Genomic DNA, 24303 nt, shown 5'->3' on the forward strand with positions numbered 1-24303 from the left:
TACACACACAGACACACGCACACAGACACAAACACCCACATACACACACAGACACAGACACACACACATACACACACAGACAAACACACACACAGACACACATATACACACAGATACACACACGCATACACACAGACACACATACATGCACATACACACAGACAGACACTCACAGGCGCATGTACCCAGACGCACGCGCACACACAGACACACACACACACACACAAAGAAACACAAACACACACAGACACAAAGACACAGACACATACACAGACACTCACACACACACTCACACATATACACACACACGTACACACACGTACACACAGACACAAACACATACAGACACACAGGCACATACACACACAGGCACGCACACAGACACACACACAGACGCACGCACACACAGACATACACATACATACACACACAGACACACACACACACACACACACACACACACATATAAAAGGAGTGAATTTGTATTTGGAGAATTTTGTTAGCAACTGCATTATACTTTTTTCAAAAAAACACATTCTGTAGGCAGTCAGTCCATGTGATATTTTATAAATACCTACTTTGGAAATCAAAGCAGTCTGATTCAAGATTTGAATACAGACAGACTCTAACCTCACACCTTTAATGTGTTGTCTGAGATAAGATGTCACCTTTTTTTATAAAACCTTAAGTTACCTCAGGATTGTGACTTGAAAGAAGTTCTATGATTTACATATTAATGAACTGAAACCTGTAACCCATTCTAAAAGATGAAAGACTTAACAGCAATCCAGGTTCGTTTAATTCATCACATCAGTGCATAACACACTGATCTTTTGCTGTAAATTCTGTGTCCTATAATCCTGCCCCACTAGTTACCTGATGAAGGAGCAGCGCTCCGAAAGCTAGTGCTTCCAAATAAACCTGTTGGACTATATCCTGGTGTTGTGTGATTTTTTTTAACAATGTGACTGTGAGCTATGTAGACAGTGTGCACATGTGCATTGTACCAGTCCTTGGGAATGTGAAATCGGAAAATGACTTGACTCCCAGTTTCTATGGGCCCTTCAAAGATGAACTATTTTAAAGCCAGGTTTCTGTTATGCTACATTATATTTCCACTCAGTTACTGAATTTGCAATGCCCTCATGGCACATTGTCAGTTCACACTTAAAGCTGTCTTTGTATTCCTATAACCTTTCCAAATCTCCTCCTATATAATATGATACTAACTGTTTCTCTTTCCTTATACAACCCTCTCATCCCTTTATGCAACTCTTTCCCACTCCTGTATGCTGATTGAAATCTCCTTACCAATTTTGTTTAAACAGCCTGACCATAGCAGTGAATCTCCCCACTCCCATTGTGTTGTAAAACAACCTTACTCAGTATCTCTTGCCCAGAACTGGTCCTAATGCTCAAAGAATCTGAAGCCCCTTCCTCCTGAAATATGTTTCCACACAAAAGGATCATGAAAAGTCGTTAGCAAAGAGGATTAAGGAGAATCCCAAGGCTTTTTATACACATATAAAAAGCAATATGGTTGCCAGGAAACGGGTTGGCCAACTCAAGGACAAAGGGGGGAATCTGTGTGTGGAACCCGAAGAGGGAGGTGAAGTCCTAATGAATATTTTGTGTTGGTATTCACTAAAGAGCAGGAATTGGTGAAGGATAATCTGAGCGAAGAGAGTGTTGAATTTGTAAGCCAAGTTGCTATTAAAAAGGAAGAGATGTTGTGCATCTTAAAAAGTATTAAGGTAGATACGATCCCAGGTCCTGATGGGATCGATCCCAGAATATTGAGGGAGGCAAGAGAAAAAATTGCTGGAGCATTAACAGACAACTTTGTATCCACTGTGGCCACCAGTGAGGTCCTAGAGGACTGGAGAATAGCCAAAGTTGTCCCATTGTAAAAGAAGGGTAATAGGAATAATCCAGGGAACTACAGGTGTGAGCCTCATATTGGTGGTAGGGAAATTATTGGAAAAGATTCTTAGGGACAAAGTCTAGACACATTTAGAAGCAAATGGACTGATTAGTGATAGACAGCATGGTTTTATGCGGGGGACATCATGCTTCACTAACCTGGTTGAGTTTTTTTGAGGAGGTTATGAAGGGAAAAGTGGTTGATGTTGTCTCCATGGACTTCAGTAAAGCCTTTGACAAGGCCCCTCATATCACACTGTAACCAAAAGGTGAAGTCACATGGTATCGAGGTGAGATGGCAAGATGGATATCGAACTGGCTTAGTCATGGGAGACAGAGGGTAACGGTAGGAGGATGCTTCTCTGAATGGAGGGCTGTGACTAGTGGTGTTCCACGGGGATCAGCGCTGGGACCTCTGCTGTTTGTGGTCGACATAAATGATTTAGAGGAGAATCTAGCTGGTCGGATTAGTAGGTTTGTGGACAATACAAAGATTGGTGGAGTTACATATAGTGAGGAGGATTATCAGAGGATACAGCAGGATATAGTTCAGTTGGAGGCACCTTCCACCCCACCAACCTCCGATTATATCACATTATCCTCTGCCACTTCTGCCACCTACGAACAGACCCCACCACTAGGGATATATTTCCCTCCTCATCCCATCAGCATTTCAAAAAGACCATTCCTTCCTCAACTCCCTCGTCAGATCTAAGCAGACAAAATGTCCAGAAACCCTAGCCACTCTCCCCTACATCAAAAATATCTCGGAAATGACAACCAGACTACTCAGACCCCTTGGCATCACGGTAGCCCACAAACCCACCAACACACTAAAACAGCAGCTAATGAACTTGAAAGACCCCATACAGACAACAAGCAAAACTAATGTCATTTACAAAATACCGTGCAAGAACTGTAACAAACACTACATTGGACAAACAGGCAGAAAACTAGACACCAAGAGACATGAACATCAACTAACCACAAAACGACATGACCCTCTCTCACTAGTACCCTCACATACGGATGAGGAAGGACACCACTTCGACAGGAACAACACATCCATCCTAGGACAAGCCAAACAGAGACACGCACAAGAATTCCTAGAAGCATAACATTCCAACCGGAACTCTATCAACAAACACATCGAGTTAGATCCCATCTACCATCCCCTGAGAAAAAAAACAGGAAATGATATCACCACAGGAAATGATGTCACCACAGGAAATGACATCACCTACCCAAAGAAATCCAAATACATAAATAGAAAACAGGAATTATCAACAGCGCTTTGCTCGGAGGCCCACTGAAGATGTTACCTAGTAGGGTGACGAAACATCTGGAAATGAACCTTCCAGCTCAGCGAGCAAACCTACATCCAGCAAGGGATAAGTTAGCTCATTTACACATAAACATATCTTCAAGAATATATCTGAGAAATGATCACTTGCAGTAATGTTGGGAATAAGCTGGAATGATGGCTCTGTCCTTCTGTTTGTACAGATTTGCACCTATCAAGCAAAGAAGAAGCAAACGGGTTTGAAACACATGGATTGTGCTATCAAAGGAAGACCCTGCTGCATTGGGACAAAGGGCAGGTGGGTGTCTTTCAGTCCAGGCAATTAGTCACAGGAAATAGAAAATGGCAGATAAATTGAACTGCTCATTTACATCTGGGTTCATCATAGAAGATATAAGCGCTATCCCAGAAATACAAGTAAATCGGGAGGTGAGGGGAAAGAAGTGAGAACAATTACAATGTCCTGGGAGAGGGGACAGAGAAAATGATTATGTCTGAAATCTGACAAGTGTCCGCGTCCTGCTGGACTTCAAAGTGGCTTTGGATTGAAGTTTCCAAAAGTCCCAAGACACTCTAAAGATCCAATCAGATTAAAAATAGCGAATGTGACTCCTCTGTTTACAAAAGCGAAGGGACAGAAAGCAGGAAAATATAGACAGTTGGTTAAAATCTGTGAGAAGAGAAGTGATTAAGGAGGTTATAGCAAAGCACAAAGAAAATGTGAACACAAATGTGCAGAGTCAATCTGGTTCTGAGAAAAGAGAAGTCACATTTGATGAACATGTGTCTCGGTCAAATTCTCCAGGGTAATTATTGATGGACAATAAATACTGGACCAATTAGCAGTGGCCACATCCCATGAACAAACAAAGTGGAGTTTTAATGATAAAGTAAATGACTGATGTGGATAAAGGGAAACCTGTGAATGTGATTTAAACTAGACAAATGTGAAGTGATGCATTTAGGCAAGACTAATTCCAGAGCGAATTATACAATGATCGGAAGAGCCTTGGGAATATTTGATGAGCAGAGATTGCAGGTCCATTGTACCCTGAAGGTTGCTGCATAGGTAGATAGAGTGGTAGAATGGTCAAGAAGGCATATAGTATGCTTGCCTTCATCGGACGGGGTATTGAGTATAAGGGCTCTGGCAAGTCATGTTAAAATTGGTTTGGCTGCATTTAGAGTACTGTGTACACTTCTGGTCACCACATTACCAAAAGGATGTGGATTCTTTGGAGAGGGTGCAGAGAAGGTTTACGAGGATGTTGCCTGGTATGGAAGGTGCTAGCGATGAAGAGAGGTTGAGTAGGTTGGGTTTATTTTCACTAGAGAAAAGGAGATTGAGGGGGGAGCCTGATTGAGGTTTACAAAATCATGAAGGGTATAGACAGGGTGGATAGAGACAAGTTCTTTCCCAGGGCGAAGGATTCAATAACAATAGTCACACTTTCAAGGTGAGGGGTGGAACGTTTCAGGGGGAGACACACGACAAGTTTATGGGGTGACATCATAATGTGCACCAAGGACTAGACTGTGACCAGGAAACAGTGAGTCCGTCGAAGTGGGTCATTGGCAAGATGTGACGAGTGAACTGCCACAGGAATCAGTGCTTCTGCCTCAGTTATTGACAAATTATAGTAATGACTTGGATGAAGAAACTAAATGAATGGTAGTTAAATTTGTTGATGACATACTGTTAAGTAGAAGGTAAGCCATGAAATGTACACAAGAAATTTACTAAGGGCTAGGGATAGATTAAATGGGCTGGCAAATATTTGGCAGGAGGCATATAATATAGGAAAATGTGAACCTACCAACGTGGGAAGAAAGAATAGAAAAATAGAAAATTATTAACAAGGAAAGTGATTGCAAAAGTCTGATGTACTGAGGGATCTGTCTGCCCTGGTGCATGAATCACAAAGTGTTAATATGCATATGGTTAACAGGGCAAATAGAATGTGGTCATTTATTGTGAAGGTAATGTAATGGACTCAATGGGTGATGTGCTGAAATCAAGCCCCATTATCCAATATTTCAATGCAGAGAAATGTGAGTAATGGTTTGAAGACGCCGGTGTTGGACTGGGGTGGACAAAGTTAAAAATCACACCACACCCGGTTAGAGTCCAACAGGTTTATCTGGAAACACTAGCCTTCGGAACACCGCTCCTTCATCAGGTGGTTGTGGAGAATAAGATTGTAAGACACAGAATTTATAGCAAAAGTTTACAGTGTGATGTAACTAGAATTATATAATGAAAAAGACCCAAATTGTTTGTAAGTCTCTCAGCTTTTAGAATGACCAGGTTGGCATCAATTCTTTCATATGTAAATCGCAAAACTTTTTTTAAAAGTTACATTCTCGAGTGCACTTTAACAATTGGTGTCATGTCGGCCCAGATAAGGTATTGAAGGTGTGAGCTCCCCTGTGTGAGGCTGTCTGTGCCATAATGGTCAGACTGATTCTCATCTAAAAAACGGATTTACAGAATCTTACGTGGATTCATGTAGTTTTTGAGAAAAATACAATGTAATTCTGCAAGTACAAATTCACCCCACAAACTTCTATATATATATATGTGTGTGGGGGGGGGGGGAGGGAGGAGGGTTATGAGTGTCTGTGAGAAGGTGTGTGCATGTGGGTGAGTGTAAAGGGGTTTAAGTCTGTGAGAGGGTGTGTGTGGGAGTGTATGAGAGAGGGTCTGAGTATGCGTGTGTATGAGTGTCTGTGTGTGTGTATAGTGCAATGGGGTCACCTGGAGTGTGACATGAACCCAAGATCCCGGTTGAGGCCATCCCCATGGGGACTGAACTTGGCTATCAGCCTCTGCTCGGACACTTTTCATTGCTGCCTGTCCCGAAGTCCGCCTTGGAGGATGGTCACCTGAAGGTCCGAGGTCGAATGTCCTGGACCGCTGAAGTGTTCGCCGACTGGGAGGGAACCCTCCTGTCTGGTGATTGTTGCGCGGTGTCCATTCATCTGTTGCCTAAGCCTCCATTTGGTCTCACCAATATACCATGTCTCAGAGCATCCTTGCCTTGTCCATCGCTCCCTACCTCCCCTCCTTGCTCCTCCACACACACACACACACACACACACACACACACACACACACACAGACATATATATATAGAAGTTTGTGGGGTGAATTTGTACTTGCAGAATTACATTGTACTTTTCTCAAAAACTACATGAATCCACGTAAGATTCTGTAAATCCGTTTTTTAGATGAGAATCAGTCTGACCATTATGGCACAGACAGCCTCACACAGGGGAGCTCACACCTTCAATACCTTATCTGGGCCAACATGACACCAATTGTTAAAGTGCACTTGAGAATGTAACTTTTAAAAAAAGTTTTGCGATTTACATATGAAAGAATTGATGCCAACCTGGTCATTCTAAAAGCTGAGAGACTTAACAAACAATTTGGGTCTTTTTCATTATATAATTCTAGTTACATCACACTGTAAACTTTTGCTATAAATTCTGTGTCTTATAATCTTATTCTCCACAACCACCTGATGAAGGAGCGGTGCTCCGAAAGCTAGTGCTTCAAAATAAACCTGTTGGACTATAACCCGGAGAAGTGTGAGGTACTGCATTTTGGTGGAAGAAAATTGGCTGGCTGACAGAAGGCAGAGAGTGGTTGTAGATGGAAAGTATTCTGCCTGGAGGTCAGTGGTGAGTGGGGTCCCGTAGGGCTCTGTACTTGGGCCTCTGCACTTTGTAGTTTGTTGTGGTTCTGTTCGCCAAGCTGGGAATTTGTCTTGCAAACGTTTCGTCCCCTGTCTAGGTGACATCCTCAGTGCTTGGGAGCCTCCTGTAAAGCGCTTCTGTGCTGTTTCCTCCAGCATTTATAGTGGCCTGTCTCTGTCGCTTCCGGTTGTCAGTTCGAGCTGTCCGCTGTAGTGGCCGGTATATTGGGTCCAGGTCGATGTGTTTGTTGATAGAGTCTGTGGATGAGTGCCATGCCTCTAGGAATTCCCTGGCTGTTCTCTGTTTGGCTTGCCCTATAATGGTTGTGTTGTCCCAGTCAAATTCATGTTGCTTGTCGTCTGTGTGTGTGGCTACTAAGGAGAGCTGGTCGTGTCGTTTCGTGGCTAGTTGGTGTTCATGTATACGGATCGTTAACTGTCTTCCTGTTTGTCCAATGTAGTGTTTTGTGCAGTCCTTGCATGGGATTTTGTACACTACAGTAGTTTTGCTCATGTTGGGTATCGGGTCCTTTGTTCTGGTGAGTTGTTGTCCGAGCGTGGCTGTTGGTTTGTGTGCTGTTATGAGTCCTAGTGGTCGCAGTAGTCTGGCTGTCAGTTCAGAAATGCTCCTGATGTATGGTAGTGTGGCTAGTCCTTTGGGTTGCGGCATGTCCTCGTTCCGTTGTCTCTCCCTTAGGCATCTGTTGATGAAATTGCGAGGGTATCCGTTTTTGGCGAATACCTTGTATAGGTGTTCCTCTTCCTCTTTTTGTAGTTCTGGTGTGCTGCAGTGTGTTGTGGCCCTTTTGAATAGTGTCCTGATGCAACTTCGTTTGTGTGTGTTGGGGTGGTTGCTTTCATAGTTTAGGACTTGGTCTGTGTGTGTGGCTTTCCTGTAAACCTTTGTTATCAAAAAAAACACAAACACATAACCTCAACACCAAGGAGAGGGAAGCACTAAAATCACTAAGAAATGATAAGAACATAATTATACTACCAGCAGACAAAGGCAGAATAATCGGTCATCCTGGACAAAGCAGAGTACATCCAAAAAGCACAACAACTACTTGCAGGTACCAACACCTCCCAAAAGAGGAAGTTTGACCCCACCCCACAGCTCACCAATAGGATAAACAACACACTGAGGAATCTACAAAAAAACGGACAGAGAACCAGGTCTGACCTACAAAGAATGAAACCTGAAAGCAACAACACCCCCAGATTCTATGGACTACCCAAAGTGCACAAACCAGACATCCCACTCAGACCCATAGTATCACTACCAGGGACACCATCACACAAACTGGCCAAAGAACTACAGCAGAAACTGAAACACCTGATCAGTGGATCCAGACAATCTATACAATCGACACAGGATTTCTTGGACATCATCAGAAATATACACATAGACAAGGAAGAAACTATGGTCTCATTCGATGTAACGGCACTGTTCACCTCCATCGACAAAACCCTAGCCAAAGAAACAATAGCCAACCTGCTGGACAGACATAACAGACAACAGGACGTTGAACCTATCAACAAAGACGGCATACTTAAACTACTGGACTTGTGCCTCACAACACACTTCACATTCAACAACCAAATATACGAACAAATCAACGGAACACCCATGGGTTCACCAATCTCTGGACTCATAGCAGAAGTAGTAATGCAAAGGTTAGAACAAACAGTCTTACCACAAATTCAACCCAAACTCTGGGTCAGATACGTGGATGACACCTTTTGTAATAATTAAAAACACAGAAATAGAGAACACACACCAGATCATCAACGCCACACTCACAGGAATCCGATTCACTAGAGAGGAAGAAAAGGACAACCAACTCCCATTCCTAGACGTGATGGTACAGAGAACACCGAACGGAGACTTCACCACAAAGGTTTACAGGAAAGGCACACACACAGACCAAGTCCTGAACTATGAAAGCAACCACCTCAACACACACAAACGAAGTTGCATCAGGACACTATTCAAAAGGGCCACAACACACTGCAGCACACCACAACTACAAAAAGAGGAAGAGGAACACCTATACAAAGTATTCGCCAAAAACGGATACCCTCGCAATTTCATCAACAGATGCCTAAGGGAAAGACAACGGAACGAGGACATGCCGCGACCCAAAGGACTAGCCACACTACCATACATCAGGAGCATTTCTGAACTGACAGCCAGACTACTGCGACCACTAGGACTCAAAACAGCACACAAACCAACAGCCACGCTCAGACAACAACTCACCAGGACAAAGGACCCGATACCCAACATGAGCAAAACTAAAGTAGTGTACAAAATCCCATGCAAGGACTGCACAAAACACTACATTGGACAAACAGGAAGACAGTTAACGATCCGTATACACGAACACCAACTAGCCATGAAACGACACGACCAGCTATCCTTAGTAGCCACACACACAGACGACAAGCAACATGAGTTCGACTGGGACAATACTACCATTATAGGACAAGCCAAACAGAGAACAGCCAGGGAATTCCTAGAGGCATGGCACTCATCCACAGACTCTATCAACAAACACATCGACCTGGACCCAATATACAGGCCACTACAGCGGACAGCTCGAACTGGCAACCGGAAGTGGCAGAGACAGGCCACTATAAATGCTGGAGGAAACAGCACAGAAGCGCTTCACAGGAGGCTCCCAAGCACTGAGGATGTCACCTAGACAGGGGACGAAACGTTTGCAAGCCAAATTCCCAGCTCAGCGAACAGAACCACAACAACGAGCACCCGAGTTACAAATCTTCTCACAAACTTTGAACTTTGTAGCTTTTATAAATGACTTGGATGAGGAGGTTGAGGGGTGGGTTAATAAATTTTCAGATGACACAAAGGTTGGAGGTGCCATTGATAGTATCGAGGGCTACTGCAGGCTGCAGCGCGACATAGACAGGATGCAGGGCTGGGCTGAGAAATGGCAGATGGAGTTTAACCTGGATAAATGCAAAGTGATGCATTTTAGAAGGTCGAACTTGAATGCTGAATATAGGATTAAAGACAGGATTCTTGGCAGTGTGGAGGAACGGTGGGATCTGGGTGTGCAAGTACATAGATCCCTCAAAGTTGGCACCCAAGTGGATAGGGTTGTTAAGAAACCATATGGTATTTTGGCTTTCATTAACAGGGGATCAAGTTTAAGAGCCGTGAGGTTTTGCTGCAGCTCTACAAATCCCTGGTGAGACCACACTTGGAATCTTGTGTCCAGTTCTGGTCGCCCTACTATAGGAAAGATACAGAGGCTTTGGAGAGGGTGCAAAGAAGGTTTACCAGGATGCTGCCTGGACTGGAGGGCTTACCTTATGAAGAAAGGTTGAATAAGCTCAGACTTTTCTCTCTGGAGAGAAGGAGGAAGAGAGGAGACCTGATCGAGGTATACAAAATAATGAGAGGCATAGATAGAGTCAAGAGCCAGGGCAGGATTGACTGGTACGAGGGGTCATAGTTTGAAGATATTAGAAGGAAGGTATGGAGGGGATGTCAGAGGAAGGTTCTTTACACAGAAGGTTGTGAATGCATGGAATGTGTTGCCAGCTGTGGTGGTGGAAGCAGAGTCAGTCGGGACATTTAAGCGACTGCTGGACATGCACATGGATAGCAGTGAGTTGAGGGGTGTGTAGGTTAAGTTATTATATTTTACATTAGGCTTAAACCTCGGCACAACATTGTGGGCCAAAGTGCCTGTTCTGTGCTGTATGTTCAATGAAACACAGAGACAATTCAGGCTTGATGAGACAACTATGAAGGGGGGATAGGAGCAGAGGGACCTTGGGGTTCAAACGCAGAATTCTCTGAAAGTGGCTGGGCAAGTCAAAACAGTTATTTTATTAACTTAATAAGATCCTTGGGTTTATAAATACAAACATAGAATATAAAAGCAAGAAAATGATACTTTTTTTTATATACTCATTCATGGAACATGGACAATGCTGATTAGGCCAGCATTTATTGCCCATCCCTAATTGCTCTAAGAGTTAAGAGTCAACCCTATTGCTGTGGATCTGGAGTCACATATAGGCCAGACCAGGTAAGGATGGCGGTTTCCTTCCCTAAAGGTCATTAATGAGACAGATGGGTTTTTCCCGACAATCAACAATGGATTCCTGGTTATCCTTGGTCTCTTCATTGAATGTTTTATTTTAATTTGAACTCGACCATCTGTCGTGGCAGCAATTGAACCTGGGTCCCTGGAACATTGCCTGGGTCTCTGGATTAACAGTCCAGTGATAATATCTCTCAGCAATCACTCCGCACCCCTTACTATGCTTCTACAAATCATTTGTCAGGCCACATTTGGAGTATTGTGTTCACTTCTGAGGCACCTTGTTTAAAGAAGGATGTTAACGTCCTGCAGAAAGTGCAAAGGAGATTTCCTGGAATAGTACAGCTTTGAGGGATTTTGAACAGAGTCATACAGCACAGAACAGACCCTTTGGTCCAACTTGTCCACACCAATCAGATTTCCCAAACTAAGCTAATCCCACTTGTTCGCATTTAAAGGCAGATTCATTAAATATTTTCTAGACACAGTTGGATGGGTTTTTGCAGGGTAGGGGGATTAAGGATAATGGGGATAATGCAGGTAGCAGGAGCTGAGATGATGGATAGATCAGCCATGATCTTAATGAATGGAAGAGCAGGCTCGATGGGCCAAATGGCTTTCTCCTGCTTCTATTACTATGAAACTTTCGCCTATACCCCTCTAAACCTTCCTACTTATTTACTTATTCAAATGTCTTTAAATGTTGTAACTGTAACTGCACTTCCTTAGGCAGTTCATTCCACATATGAGCCACACTCTATATGAAAATGTTGCCCCTTGGGTTCCATTTAAATCTTTCTCCACTCACCTTACCTGAGTGCGAATCACCTGGTTGTTGGCAGGAAAATAGCTTTTATCACTGATTGGAGTGATTGTAATGTGGTCAGCCAAGTGGACCTCATCAAATATTTTTGAACTCGCCCACCATCAGGGAAATGACCTACGATACTCACCAATTACAGAAATAGGCTTTCTTTGCTTTGGAGCAGAGAATATTAGAAGGGGATCTTTATGAGGTATTCAAAATTATAATAATGACAGGATGAAAAAGAATATTCTGTTTCCACCAATTGATCAGTAACTTGGAGTCACAATTTCAAAATGGTCAGCAAGAGAGGTGGGAGTGAAGAGAATCCTGTTTAGACATATCTATAGCTGAAAATGTGTTGCTGGAAAAGCTCATGCCCAATGTTTCAGGCATGAGCCCTTCTTCAGGAAGGCCTTCTTCCTGAAGAAGGGCTCATGCCCGAAACATTGATTCTCCTGCTCCTTGGATGCTGCCTGACCTGCTACGCTTTTCCAGCAACACATTTTCAGCTCTGATCTCCAACATCTGCAGTCCTCACTTTCTCCTAGACATAGCTATAGCATCCCTACAGTGGAGAAATAGGCCACTTGGCCCGACCTTTACTCAGAGAGTTGTTAGGATTTGGAATGCACTGCCTGAGACAGTGGTGGAGGTGGATCTCCTCGAAAGTTTCATAAATTTCCTGTATGTCTGTATCAAATATATAATTGAAAATGATGAATTTCGAGGGATATGCAGATAGTATTGGAGAATGGGACTAACTGGCTCACCCTTTCTGCAGCCTGGACAGAATCAATTCTGGAAAAGTGGGTGAACTTGCAGCATGGGTTGGTACCTGGGATTTTGATATTGTGGCCATTTCAGAGACATGGGTAGAGCAGGGACAGGAATGGTTATTGCAGGTTCTAGGATTTAGATGTTTCAGCAAGAACAGAGAAGATGGTAAAAGTCGGGGTGGTGTGGCACTGTTGGTCAAGAGTAGTATTACAGCTGAGAAAACATTTGAGGACTCATCCACTGAGGTGGTTTGCGCTGAGGTTACAAACAGGAAAGGAGAGGTCACCCTGTTGGGAGTTTTCTACACGTCTTCAAATTGTTCCAGGGATGTAGAGAATAGGATAGCAAAGATGATTCTCAATAGGAGCAAGAGTAATATGGTAGCTGTTATGGGGAACTTTAACTTCCCCAATATTGACTGGGAATACTATAGTTCAAGTACTTTAGATGGGTCAGTTTTTGTCCAATGTTTGGAGGAGGGTTTCCTGACACAGTATGTAGACAGGTCAACAAGGGGTGAGGCCACATTAGATTTAGTACTGGGGAATGAACCTGGCCAGGTGTTAGATTTGGAGGTAGATGAGCACTTTGGCGCTAGTGACCATAATTTGGTTATGTTTACAATAGCAATGAGCAGGAATAGGTATATACTGCAGGGAAAGAGGTATAACTGAGGGAAAGGCAATTATGATGAAGTTAGGCAAGATTTAAGATGTATAGAATGGGGAAGGAAACTGCAGGGGATGGGCACAATAGAAATGTGGAGCTTATTCAAGGAACAGCTACTGCGGGTCCTTGATCAGTATATACCTATCAGGCAGGGAGGGAGTTGTTCAGAGAGAGAGCCATGGTTTACTAAAGTTGAAGCTCTTGTCAAGAGGAAGAAGAAGGCTTATGTGAGGAAGAGACGTGAAGGCTCAGTTAGAGGGATTGGAAGTTATAAGTTAGCCAGAAAAGATCGAAAGAGAGAGCTAAGAGCCAGGAGGGGGCATGAGAAGGTGGATAGGATCAAGGAAAACTCTAAGGCTTTCTATAGGTACATCAGGAATAAAAGAATAACTAGAGTAAGATTAGGGCCAATCAAAGACAGTATTGGGAAGTTGTGTGTGGAATCTGAGGACAAAGGGGAAGCACTTAATGAATACTTTTCATCAGTATTCACATTGGAAAAGGGCAATGTTAATGAGAATATAGAGATACAGGCTACAGGATTAGATGGGATTGAGGTTGACAAAGAGGAAGGTTTAGTAATTTTGGAAGATCTGAAAATAGATGAGACCCCAGGGCCAGATGGGATTTATCCTCGGATTCTCTGGGAAGCCAGGAAGGAGATTGCAGAGCCTTTGGCTTCAATCTTTATGTCGTCATTGTCTATATGAATAGTGCCAGAAGACTGGAGGATAGCAAATGTTGTTTCTTTGTTTACAAAGGGGAGTCGGGACAACTCTGGGAATTATAGACCAGTGAGCCTTACTTCGGTTGTGGGTAAGGTGTTGGAAAAGGTTATAAGAGATAGGATTTCTTATCATCTGGAAAGGAATAATTTGATTAGGGATAATCAACACGGTTTTGTGAAGGGTGGGTCGTGCCTCACTAACCTTATTGAGTTCTTCGAGAAGGTGACAAAACAGATGGATGAAGGTGAAGTGGTTGATGTGGTGTATATGGATTTCAGTAAGGCATTTGATAAGATTTCACACGGTAGGCTATTGCACAAAATAAGGAGTTTTGGGACTGAAGGTGATTTAGCGACTTGGATCAGTAATTGGCTTGCTGAAAGAAGACAGAGGGTGGTGGTTGATGGGAAATGTTCATCCTGGAGTCCAGTTACTAGTGGGGTACTGCAAGGATCTGTGGTGGGTCCACTATTGTTTATCATTTTTATAAATGATCTGTTTGTGGGTGTAGAAGGATGGCTTAGTAAATTTGTGGATAACACTAAGTAGGCAGAGTTGTGGATAGTGCTGAATGATGTGGGTTACAGAGGAACATAGATAAGATGCAGAGCTGGGCTGAGAATTGGCAAATGGAGCTTAATGTGGAAAAGTGTGAGGTAGTTCACTTTAGAAGAAGTAACAGGAATGTAGTGTACTGGACTAATGGTAAAATTCTTGGCAGTTTAGATGAACAGAAAGATCTCGGTGTCCAGGTGTATAAGTCCCTGAAAGTTTCCACCTGGGTTGATAGGGTTGTTAAGAAGATATATGTTGTGTTGCCGTTTATTGGTCGGGGGATTGAGTTTTGGTGCCACAAGGTCATGCTGCAGCTGTACAAGACACTGGTAAGGCTGCACCTGGAGTATTGTGTACAGGTCAGGTCACCGCATTATAGGAAAGATGTGGAAGCTTTGGAAAGGGTTCAGAGGAGATTTACTAGGATGTTGCCTGGTATGGAAGGAAGGTCTTAAGAGGAAAGGCTGAGGGAACTGAGGCTGTTTTCATTGGAGAGAAGAAGGTTGAGAGGTGACTTAATCGAGACATATAAGATAATCAGAGGGTTAGATAGGGTAGACAGTGAGGGTCTTTTTCCTCGGATGGTGAAGGCTAATATGAGAGGACATAGCTTTAAATTGAGGGGTGATAGATTTAGGACAGATATCAGGGTAGTTTCTTTACTCAGAGAGTAGTAGGGGCGTGGAACGGCCTGTCTGCAACAAGAGTAGACTTGCCAACTTTAAGGGCATTTAAATGGGTATTGGACATACATATGGATGATAATGGAACAGTGTAGGTTAGATGGGTGTCAGATTAATTTCATAGTTCAGTGCAACATCGAGGGCTGAAGGACCTGTACTGCGCTGTAACATTCCATGTTGTATGTTCTAAAGGGTCGAATGGCTTCCTTCTATACTGTAACATGCTCTGATTATATCCCTGGAGTTGTCACAAAAACTAAATGTTTTAGAACATAGAACATAGAACAATACAGCGCAGAACAGGCCCTTCAGCCGTCAATGTTGCGCTGACCTGTGAACTATTCTCAGCTCGTCCCCCTACACTATTCCAAAATCATCCATGTGCTTCTCTAAGGATTGTTTAAATCTCCCTAATGTGGCTGAGTTGACTCCATTAACAGGTAGAGCATTCCACACCCTTACCACTCTCTGCGTAAAGAACCTGCCTCTGACATCTGTCTTAAATCTATCATCCCTCAATGTGTAATTATGCCCCCCCTCATACAAGCTGACATCATCATCCTAGGAATAAGTCTGTCACTGACTACCCTATCTAATCCTCTGATCATCTTGTATGTCTCTATCAAATCCCCTCTTAACCTTCTTCTTTCCAATGAAAACAGACCCAAGTCTCTCAGCCTTTCCTCATAAGACCTTCCCTCCAGACCAGGCAACATCCTGGTAAATCTCCTCTGCACCTGTTCCAATGCTTCCACATCCTTCCTGTAATGGGGCGAACAGAACTGTACACAATATTCGAAGTGTGGCCGCACCAGTGTTTTGTATAGTTGCAGCATGATATTGCGGCTCCGGAACTCGATCCCTCTACTAATGAAACCTAACACACCGTATGCCTTCTTAACAGCACTATCCACCTGGGTGGCAACTTTTAGGGATCTATGTACATGGACACCAAGATCCCTCTGCACATCCACACTACCAAGAATCTTTCCATTGACCCAGTACTCTGCCTTCCTGTTATTCTTCCCAAAGTGAATCACCTCACATTTAGCTGCATTGAACTCCATTTGCCACCTCTCAGCCCAATTCTGCAGTTTATCCAAATCCCCCTGCAACCTGTAACATTCTTCCAAACTGTCCACTACTCCACCGACTTTAGTGTCATCTGCAAATTTACTAATCCATCCACCTATGCCCACGTCTAAGTCATTTACATAAATGACAGACAGCAGTGGTCCCAAAACAGATCCTTGTGGCACACCGCTAGTAATCGGACTCTAGGCTGAATATTTTCCATCAACCACCAATCGCTGCCTTCTTCCAGAAAGCCAGTTTCTAATCCAAACTGCTAAATCACCCTCAGTCCCATGCCTCTGCATTTTCTCCAACAGCCTACCTTGTGGAATCTTATCAAAGGCTTTACTGAAGTCCATGTATACCAGATCAACTGCCCTACCCTCATCTACATGCTTGGTCACCTTCTCAAAAAACTCAATGAGGTTTGTGAGACACGACCTGCCCTTGACAAAACCATGTTGACTATCTGAAATCAAATTGTTGTTTGCTAGATGATTATAAATCTTACCTCTTATAATCCTTTCCAAAACCTTTTAATTACCTGGGTCATCTCTGCTGCCCTTCTTGAACAAGGGCACAACATTTGTAATCCTCCAGTCCTCAGCTACTAAATCCGTAGACAATGAGGAGTCAAATATCAAAGCCAAAGGCTCTGCTATCTCCTCCCTAGCTTCCCAAAGAATCCTCGGATAAATCCCATCTGGCCCAGGGGACTTGTCTACTTTCACTCTTCTAGAATTGATAACACCTGTTCGTAACTAACCTCGATCCTTTCTAGTCTAATATCTGGTACCTCATTCTTCTCCTCTACAATATTCTCCTCTTCCTGAGTGAACACCAATGAACATAGAACATTACAGCGCAGTATAGGCCCTTTGGCCCTCGATGTTGTGCCGACCTGTCATACCAATCTGAAGCCCATCCCACTATTCCATGTACGTCCATATGCTTGTCCAATGACGACTTAAATGTACTTAAAGTTGGCAAATCTACTATCGTTGCAGGCAAAGCATTCCATACCCTTACGACTCTCTGAGTAAAGAAACTACCTCTGACATCTGTCCTATATCTATCACCCCTCAATTTAAAGCTATGCCCCCTTGTGCTTGCTGTCATCATTCTTGGAAAAAGGCTCTCCCTGTCCACCCTATCTAACCCTCTGAGAAATGTTCATTTAGCATCTCTCCGATCTTTATAGTGTCCTCACTCAACTTCCCACTTCTGTCTTTGACTGGCCCTATTCCTACCCTAATCATCCTTTTACTCATCACATACCTATAGAATTAAGTTGACAAAATTCCCCAATTTCCTTCACTTTGGAACTCAGGTTGAAGAAAGGATGGATCTGGTTTCTGTACTAAACAAGAATGACTACTGATTATAAATAATTAAACTCAAGACACATGTACAAGCACACTCACACACACATATACTCACATACTCGCTCACAACTTGCACACACACATACTCAGACACCAGATACATACATATACTCACACACACCCACACTCTTTCACATACTCACAAACGCACACATTACACACACACATACATACAGACACGCACACAGACATACACACACACATACAGACACACAGACATGCACACACACACACACACACATGCTGACACACACACACACATGCTGACACACACACACACATGCTGACACACACACACACACACACACACACACATATACACACAGACACACACACAGACACGCACACACACACACACACAGACACACACACACACAGACACACACACACATATACACACACACACACAGACACACACACACACAGACACACACACATATACACACAGACACACACACACACAGACACACACACACACAGACACACAGACACACACACACACAGACACACACCCACACACACACACATACAGACACACAGACACGCACACACACACATGCTGACACACACACACACACACATATACACACAGACACACACACAGACACACACGCACACACACACACACACACATGCTGACACACACACACACACATGCTGACACACACACAGACACACACACACACACACACACACACATACACACACACACACACACACACACACACATACACACAGACACGCACACACAGACACACACACACACAGACACACACACACACTGACACACACACCCACACATTGTTCAGTCATTCTCCAGATGCTTCCCCTGAGGAAGCACAGGATGGCTGGTTCACTTATAAAAAGGCAAAGATTTATCAATTAAATGTCACAGTTTACAACAATTGCTGAAAGAATGATGAACTGGGTCTCTTCAGGTTTAAAATGGGTTTGAACTGCACAGAACAGAGAAATGTCTTAGAATCATAGAGTAATACAACATGGAAACAGGCCGTTCAGCCCAAACTTGTCCATGCTGACCATGGTGCCCACTCAGCTAGTTTCAATTGCCTGCATTTGATCCACATCCCTGTAAACACTTCCCATTCATGGAGCTATTTAAATGTTTTCAAATGTTGCTGTTGTACCTGTTTCAACCACTCTGTCTGGCAAGATGGTTATCAAAAATTACAGAGGGATCTTGATCAGATGGGGAAGTGGGATGAGGATTGGCAAATGCAATTCAATACAGATAAATGTGAGGTGTTGCACTTTGGAAAGTCAAACCAAGGTAGGACTTATACAGTAAATGGTAAGGTCCTGAGGAGTGTTGGAGATCAGAGGGACCGAGGAGTACTAGTACATAGGTCGTTGAAAGCGGTGTCACAGGTAGTCAGGGTGGTGAATGAGGCATTTAACATGCTGGGCTTCATCAGTCAAGGCAAACTTACTAATCCTGCTTTGTATATTCTCATCCAGATTAATTCTGTAAATAACAAAGTACTGACCCCTGTGACACACATCTTGGTTACTCCTGTCCCTCAGTATCCTGTTCAACAACTTGCCTCCCACTGATGTCAGACTCACCGGCCTGTAGTTCCTTGGTTTGCCTTTGGTACCTTACTAAAACAATGAACAACATTAGCCACCCTCCAGTCTTCCAGAGCATCACCAGTGGCTAAAGATGAAGCAAATATCTCTGTAAGGGCCTCTGCAATTTCTTCCGCCACCTCCCATAATATCTCAGGCCCAGAGGATTTATCCACCTTTATGCACTTTAAGGCTGCAATCACCAACTCTCTGGTAATATGTATCTGGTATAAACCATCTCCACTTGTTTCCCTTATTTCTTTAGCATCCATGAGTCTCTTCTCTGTAAATCACATGGAGAAATATTCATTAAAAACCTCTCCCATCTCCTGTGGCTCCACACAAAGATGGTCACGCTGACCTTTAAGGGGACTTATTCTCTCCTTTTAGCGAGAGTTCCCTAAACCTGCCAGCTTTTCCCTTCACTCTAACAGGGACATACTGGCCCTGCATTCTTGAGATCACACTTTTCAAAGCCTCCCAGTTGCCAGTTGTTCCTTTTCTTTCAAACAGACTCACCCAATCAACCTCTACATTCTCCGTCTGGGCAGCCTACAGCCCGAAGGACTCAACAGTGGGTTCTCCAATTTCAAATAAGCTGCTTTTCCGACACCCAACTCCCCTTCCAGCCCCTCCCTTCCATTCCTCTCATCGACCCTTCCTTCTAGCTACCAACTGGATTCATGCCTTCTATCAACCAACCAGATAGTACCCTCTACCCATGTTTATCTATCCCCATCTCACCATCCTGCCCCTCCCACCCCTTTTATCTGCAGCTCCCCTTACCCCCATCCCCAGTCCTGAAGAAGGGTTACATGTGAAGCATTGTCTTCTCTACCTCCTGATGCTGCCTGGCTTGCTGTGTTCTCCCAGCCTCCTGCCTGTCTACATTGGATTCCAGCATCTGCCTTTTTTTGTCTCTATCTAAGTTTGTACCCTGCAAAGTCTCTTCAAAGGATAGCCACTTTGAAGAAGATCCTGCCTAATGTCCCCAAAACTTGTCCTGCTCCAGTGTAGCACCTTAACCTGTGGACCTGCCTTTTCTTCTTTCAAAACGATGTGAAAATGGAGACAGTTATGGTCTCGGGACCAGTGACTATGCTGCTCCTTTAACAAGGTTTTGTTGTCCTTGGTTTTTTTTCCAGATGGGTCATAAAGGCAGAGGTTCTGATATGTCTGGAAATATCTACATGAGAAAAGCTTTTTAACAACACTTGTACAATGAAAGGGGAGTGGCCAGTTCTCCCAGTTCAGTGTTTGGTTTGGTTTGGTTTCGCAGTCTGGCCATTTTTGTTTGCAGCTGCTGGTCAGGTTTTAGCTGGGAACCCAGAGAAACTGCTGGGCCCAAAGGGACAGGTCCATGCTGATTCTCTCTCTCTCTGACATCTCTCTTGTAAGTACCTGGGTTTGATTTTAACTTTTTTGCCAAGGGAGTGTTTATGGGGACGTTGCAAGTATGTGGAACAGCATCATTAAGTTGTGATAGAGTTGATTGGATTTTCATGTAGGTTAGGTTATTCTAAATTCACTTCTCTTTTGTTCATGTTTCATTCAATAGTCTGTGCCTAAATTCTGTTTTGTTTAAAACTGTGTGGTTGGGCCAGCTGCATCCCTCCTAGAATATCCATGTTACACCTGCTTAAAACAACCAGCAAATTCAGGGTTTAGGCCACCTTCTTGAAATGTTTTGTGGGGGGAGTCTGGCCTGGTCCATAACAGACCCAAATGCTCCCTGACTGACACTTCAGTCACTTGCCTGACCTTGCTTAATACGGAGAGGTCCAGTGTTACATCCTCCCAAGGAGGGCCCTCTACATGATTTAGGAAACTTTCTTGGACACATTTGACAAATCAGAATCTCCAACCAATATTACTCTAGTATTCCTATAGGTATCTGCAATCTGTCTACACATCTGCTTCTCTAGTATCCATTGGCTATTTGGGGGTCAATAATACAGCCCCAACAGAGTGACCATCCCCTTCTTGTTTCTAAGTTCTAATCATATGGCCTTATTTGATGGCCCCCTTAAAAATATCCTCTCTTAGCACTGTTGTTATGTCCTCCCTTATCAAAAGGACAACTCCCCCTCCTCACTTACTTGTCCTTCTGTCACACCTGTATCTTCTGTATCCTGGAACACTGAGCTGCCAGTCCTGCCCTTCTCTCAGCAATGTTTCTGTTATGGCTATAATATCCGGTCCCCAGAGCCAATTCATGCTCTGAGCTCGACTGCCTTACCAGTCAGGCCTCATGTGCTCAAATAAATGCACTTTAAACCAGAAGTCTTTTCCCTCCCTTTACAGTGCCCTGACTATCCTGAATAGTAAACTTGCTCTTGATGAATAATGTATTTCCCCTAACTTCTCAATGGTTCCCTCTCTTATTCAGAGTCTCAGCATCCCCCTGCCAAACTAGTTTAAACAGTCCTGGGTAACACTAGCAAATCTCTCCACAAGGATACTGGTTCCCCTCTGGTTCAAGTCCAACCTGCCCCCTTGTACAGGTCACCTCTAACCCAGATGAGATCCCAATGACCCATGAACTGAAAACCCTGCCCACTATACCAGCTCCTCAGCCACACGTCCATCCGGCCTATCCTTCTATTTCTATCCTCACTGGCATCAGGCACTGGGAGTAATCTGGAGACCACGACCAAATCCTGCCTTTTAACTTCTTATCTAACTCCCGATACTCATTTTGCAGGATCCATCCCTTTTGTCTACTGATGTGCACATTGATACAAATGACAATGACATCTAGCTATTCACCACCACCCCCCCCCCCCCCCCCCCCAGAATGTTCTGCAATCTTGTGCTGGTGCAGACAAAACATTTCTGTTTCGTAGCCCCAAGCTGTTCCAATACCTGAGAACCAATCACCTAGTTGTTGGCAGGGAAAAGTCTGATAGCATCACTCGTCCGTGGACCAATTAATTCATTTGTGGGCGGCACGGTGGCACAGTGGTTAGCACTGCTGCCTCACAGCGTCAGAGACCCGGGTTCAATTCCCGCCTCAGGCGACTGACTGTGTGGAGTTTGCACATTCTCCCCGTGTCTGCGTGGGTTTCCTCCGGGTGCTCCGGTTTCCTCCCACAGTCCAAAGATGTGCAGGTCAGGTGAATTGGCCGTAGTGTTAGGTAAGGGGTAAATGTAGGGGTATGGGTGGGTTGCGCTTCGGCGGGTTGGTGTGGACTTGTTGGGCTGAAGGGCCTGTTTCCACACTGTAAAGTAATGTAATGTAATCTAATCTAATCTAATTTTCAGCCGGCTGCATCTGCACATAAAAGCCCTCAGCTCAGACTCATCTGCTCCAACATTAACCCCTGCTTGTTCAAACAGCTGTGCAAACAATGCTTGCCATGAAAATCAGGTGACTTGCTTTTCAAAATTTGCAGCAATCCCATAAAACTCTGGCTTTAGAATAGTTCTTCCCCATTAAGTTCACAATTGTAAAAAGCACAAAAATAAAACAACATGATCTTTACATTGTGTAGAGCTTTGATAAGACCACATCTGGAGCACTTTATTTATAAAAGGATAACTATGTTAAGATCAGATAGAGAAAGTTCACTCAGTTGATTCCTGTGATGGCTGGTGAGTTTGAGGAGAATGAGAAGCGATCTTATTGATATCCTGAAAGGAGTTATCAAGCTGAGGGAATTGTTTTTATTCATTCATAGGATATGGGTGTCACTGGCCAGGCCAGCGTTTATTGCCCACCCAGTGGGCAGTTGAGAATCAGCCACATTTCTGTGGGTCTGGAGTCATATGTAGGTCGGATCAGGAAAGGATAGCAGTTTCCTTCCCTAAAGGACATCAGTGAACCAAATGGGTTTTTCCCAATATTTGTCAATGTTTTCATTGTCATTGTTTGACTCTTAATTACAGATATTTTGAACAAATTCAAATTCCATCATCTGCTGTGGTGGGGTTTGAGACCCAGCACCCCCGCCCCCCCCCCCACCCCCCCCCCCCCCCCCACCCCCCCCATCACCCCCGCCCACTGTACCAGCTGAGGTTATCCTGAAAGACTCTCCTTCTCAACCTCTCTCCTTGTTTGAGGTGTGGACCCTCATGTTAAACCATCATCAGTTGTCTCTCTCTAACGAGCAGCAACTCTACTGTCTGGTCAGACTATGGTAACTTTACCTTTATCTTGGGTGGGTATGATTGTGGCACTGAATCCATGATCAGGTCAGTTGTGATCTGACTGAATAGTGGAGCAGGTTTTGAGGCACTGAATGGCCAGTTTGAGCCCTCTGTTAGCAGTGGGAATATTTCCAATAATTCCTCAATAACTTTGCCTTTTGGATCTTTCCTGTGTAGGTGTGAAATCACTACCAGAGAATACTGCCAGTTTAAGGACGGATATTTCCATGAAGAAGCAACCTTGTGTTCACAGGTAACATCAAAATTGAATGAGCACCCTGTTCTCAAAGCTTCAACTCTGAGCAGCGTATCATGCCCGCAGGATGCTGGGTTAATAAAGGATACAAGAATCAATTTGATTACAAATCCTGAAATCTACAGAGTTGACCAGAGGAATGGACAATGCCACTGGTTATCTAAGCCATGCACTAGATTTGTGGTTGTGATATATACAAGCTAGCTTGTCCAGCAAGGCTGCTTATGATGACCTTGAGCTGGGAAATCACCCTTTGTTGAAGTTTGTTTGTTGACCAGTTCAGTAACTGCCCACCTCTCTGTTACAGGTCCACTGTCTGGATGAAGTATGTGGCTTGTTACCGTTTCTGAATCCCGATGTTCCAGATCAGATCTACAGGCTTTGGCTCTCCCTTTTTCTTCATGCTGGGTAACAAACACTCACAAACTTACAATACTATGGCTACAGGAGCATTGATCCTGTCATTGATGTAAGCAACAGCTGCAAGGGATGAAAGTGAGAATGAGCTCAACGTTGTGGTCCATAGTGATATCAATGATGTAGAGAGGACAGACAATGAGTTGATGCACCCAGGAGTTAGGGAGTCACGCTTCAAATGCGTGAAGTCTGGATGAATCCCA

The 24303-nt window shown here is 43.9% G+C and overlaps 1 protein-coding gene across 4 annotated transcripts in view; it reads left to right on the top strand.

Moving 5' to 3' along the window:
- LOC140464189 (inactive rhomboid protein 2-like) overlaps nt 1-24303 on the top strand; it is a 135141-nt gene that overhangs the window by 101515 nt on the left and 9323 nt on the right. For all 4 annotated transcript variants that reach the window (XM_072559036.1, XM_072559034.1, XM_072559035.1 and 1 more), the window contains exons 14-16: nt 3430-3524; nt 23605-23680; nt 23991-24091. In XM_072559036.1, the coding sequence (XP_072415137.1) occupies nt 3430-3524; nt 23605-23680; nt 23991-24091 (272 nt within the window). The remainder of the gene's footprint in view (nt 1-3429; nt 3525-23604; nt 23681-23990; nt 24092-24303) is intronic.

This window comes from Chiloscyllium punctatum, chromosome 39 (genome assembly GCF_047496795.1).
Source record: "Chiloscyllium punctatum isolate Juve2018m chromosome 39, sChiPun1.3, whole genome shotgun sequence".
Lineage (NCBI taxonomy): Eukaryota > Metazoa > Chordata > Chondrichthyes > Orectolobiformes > Hemiscylliidae > Chiloscyllium > Chiloscyllium punctatum.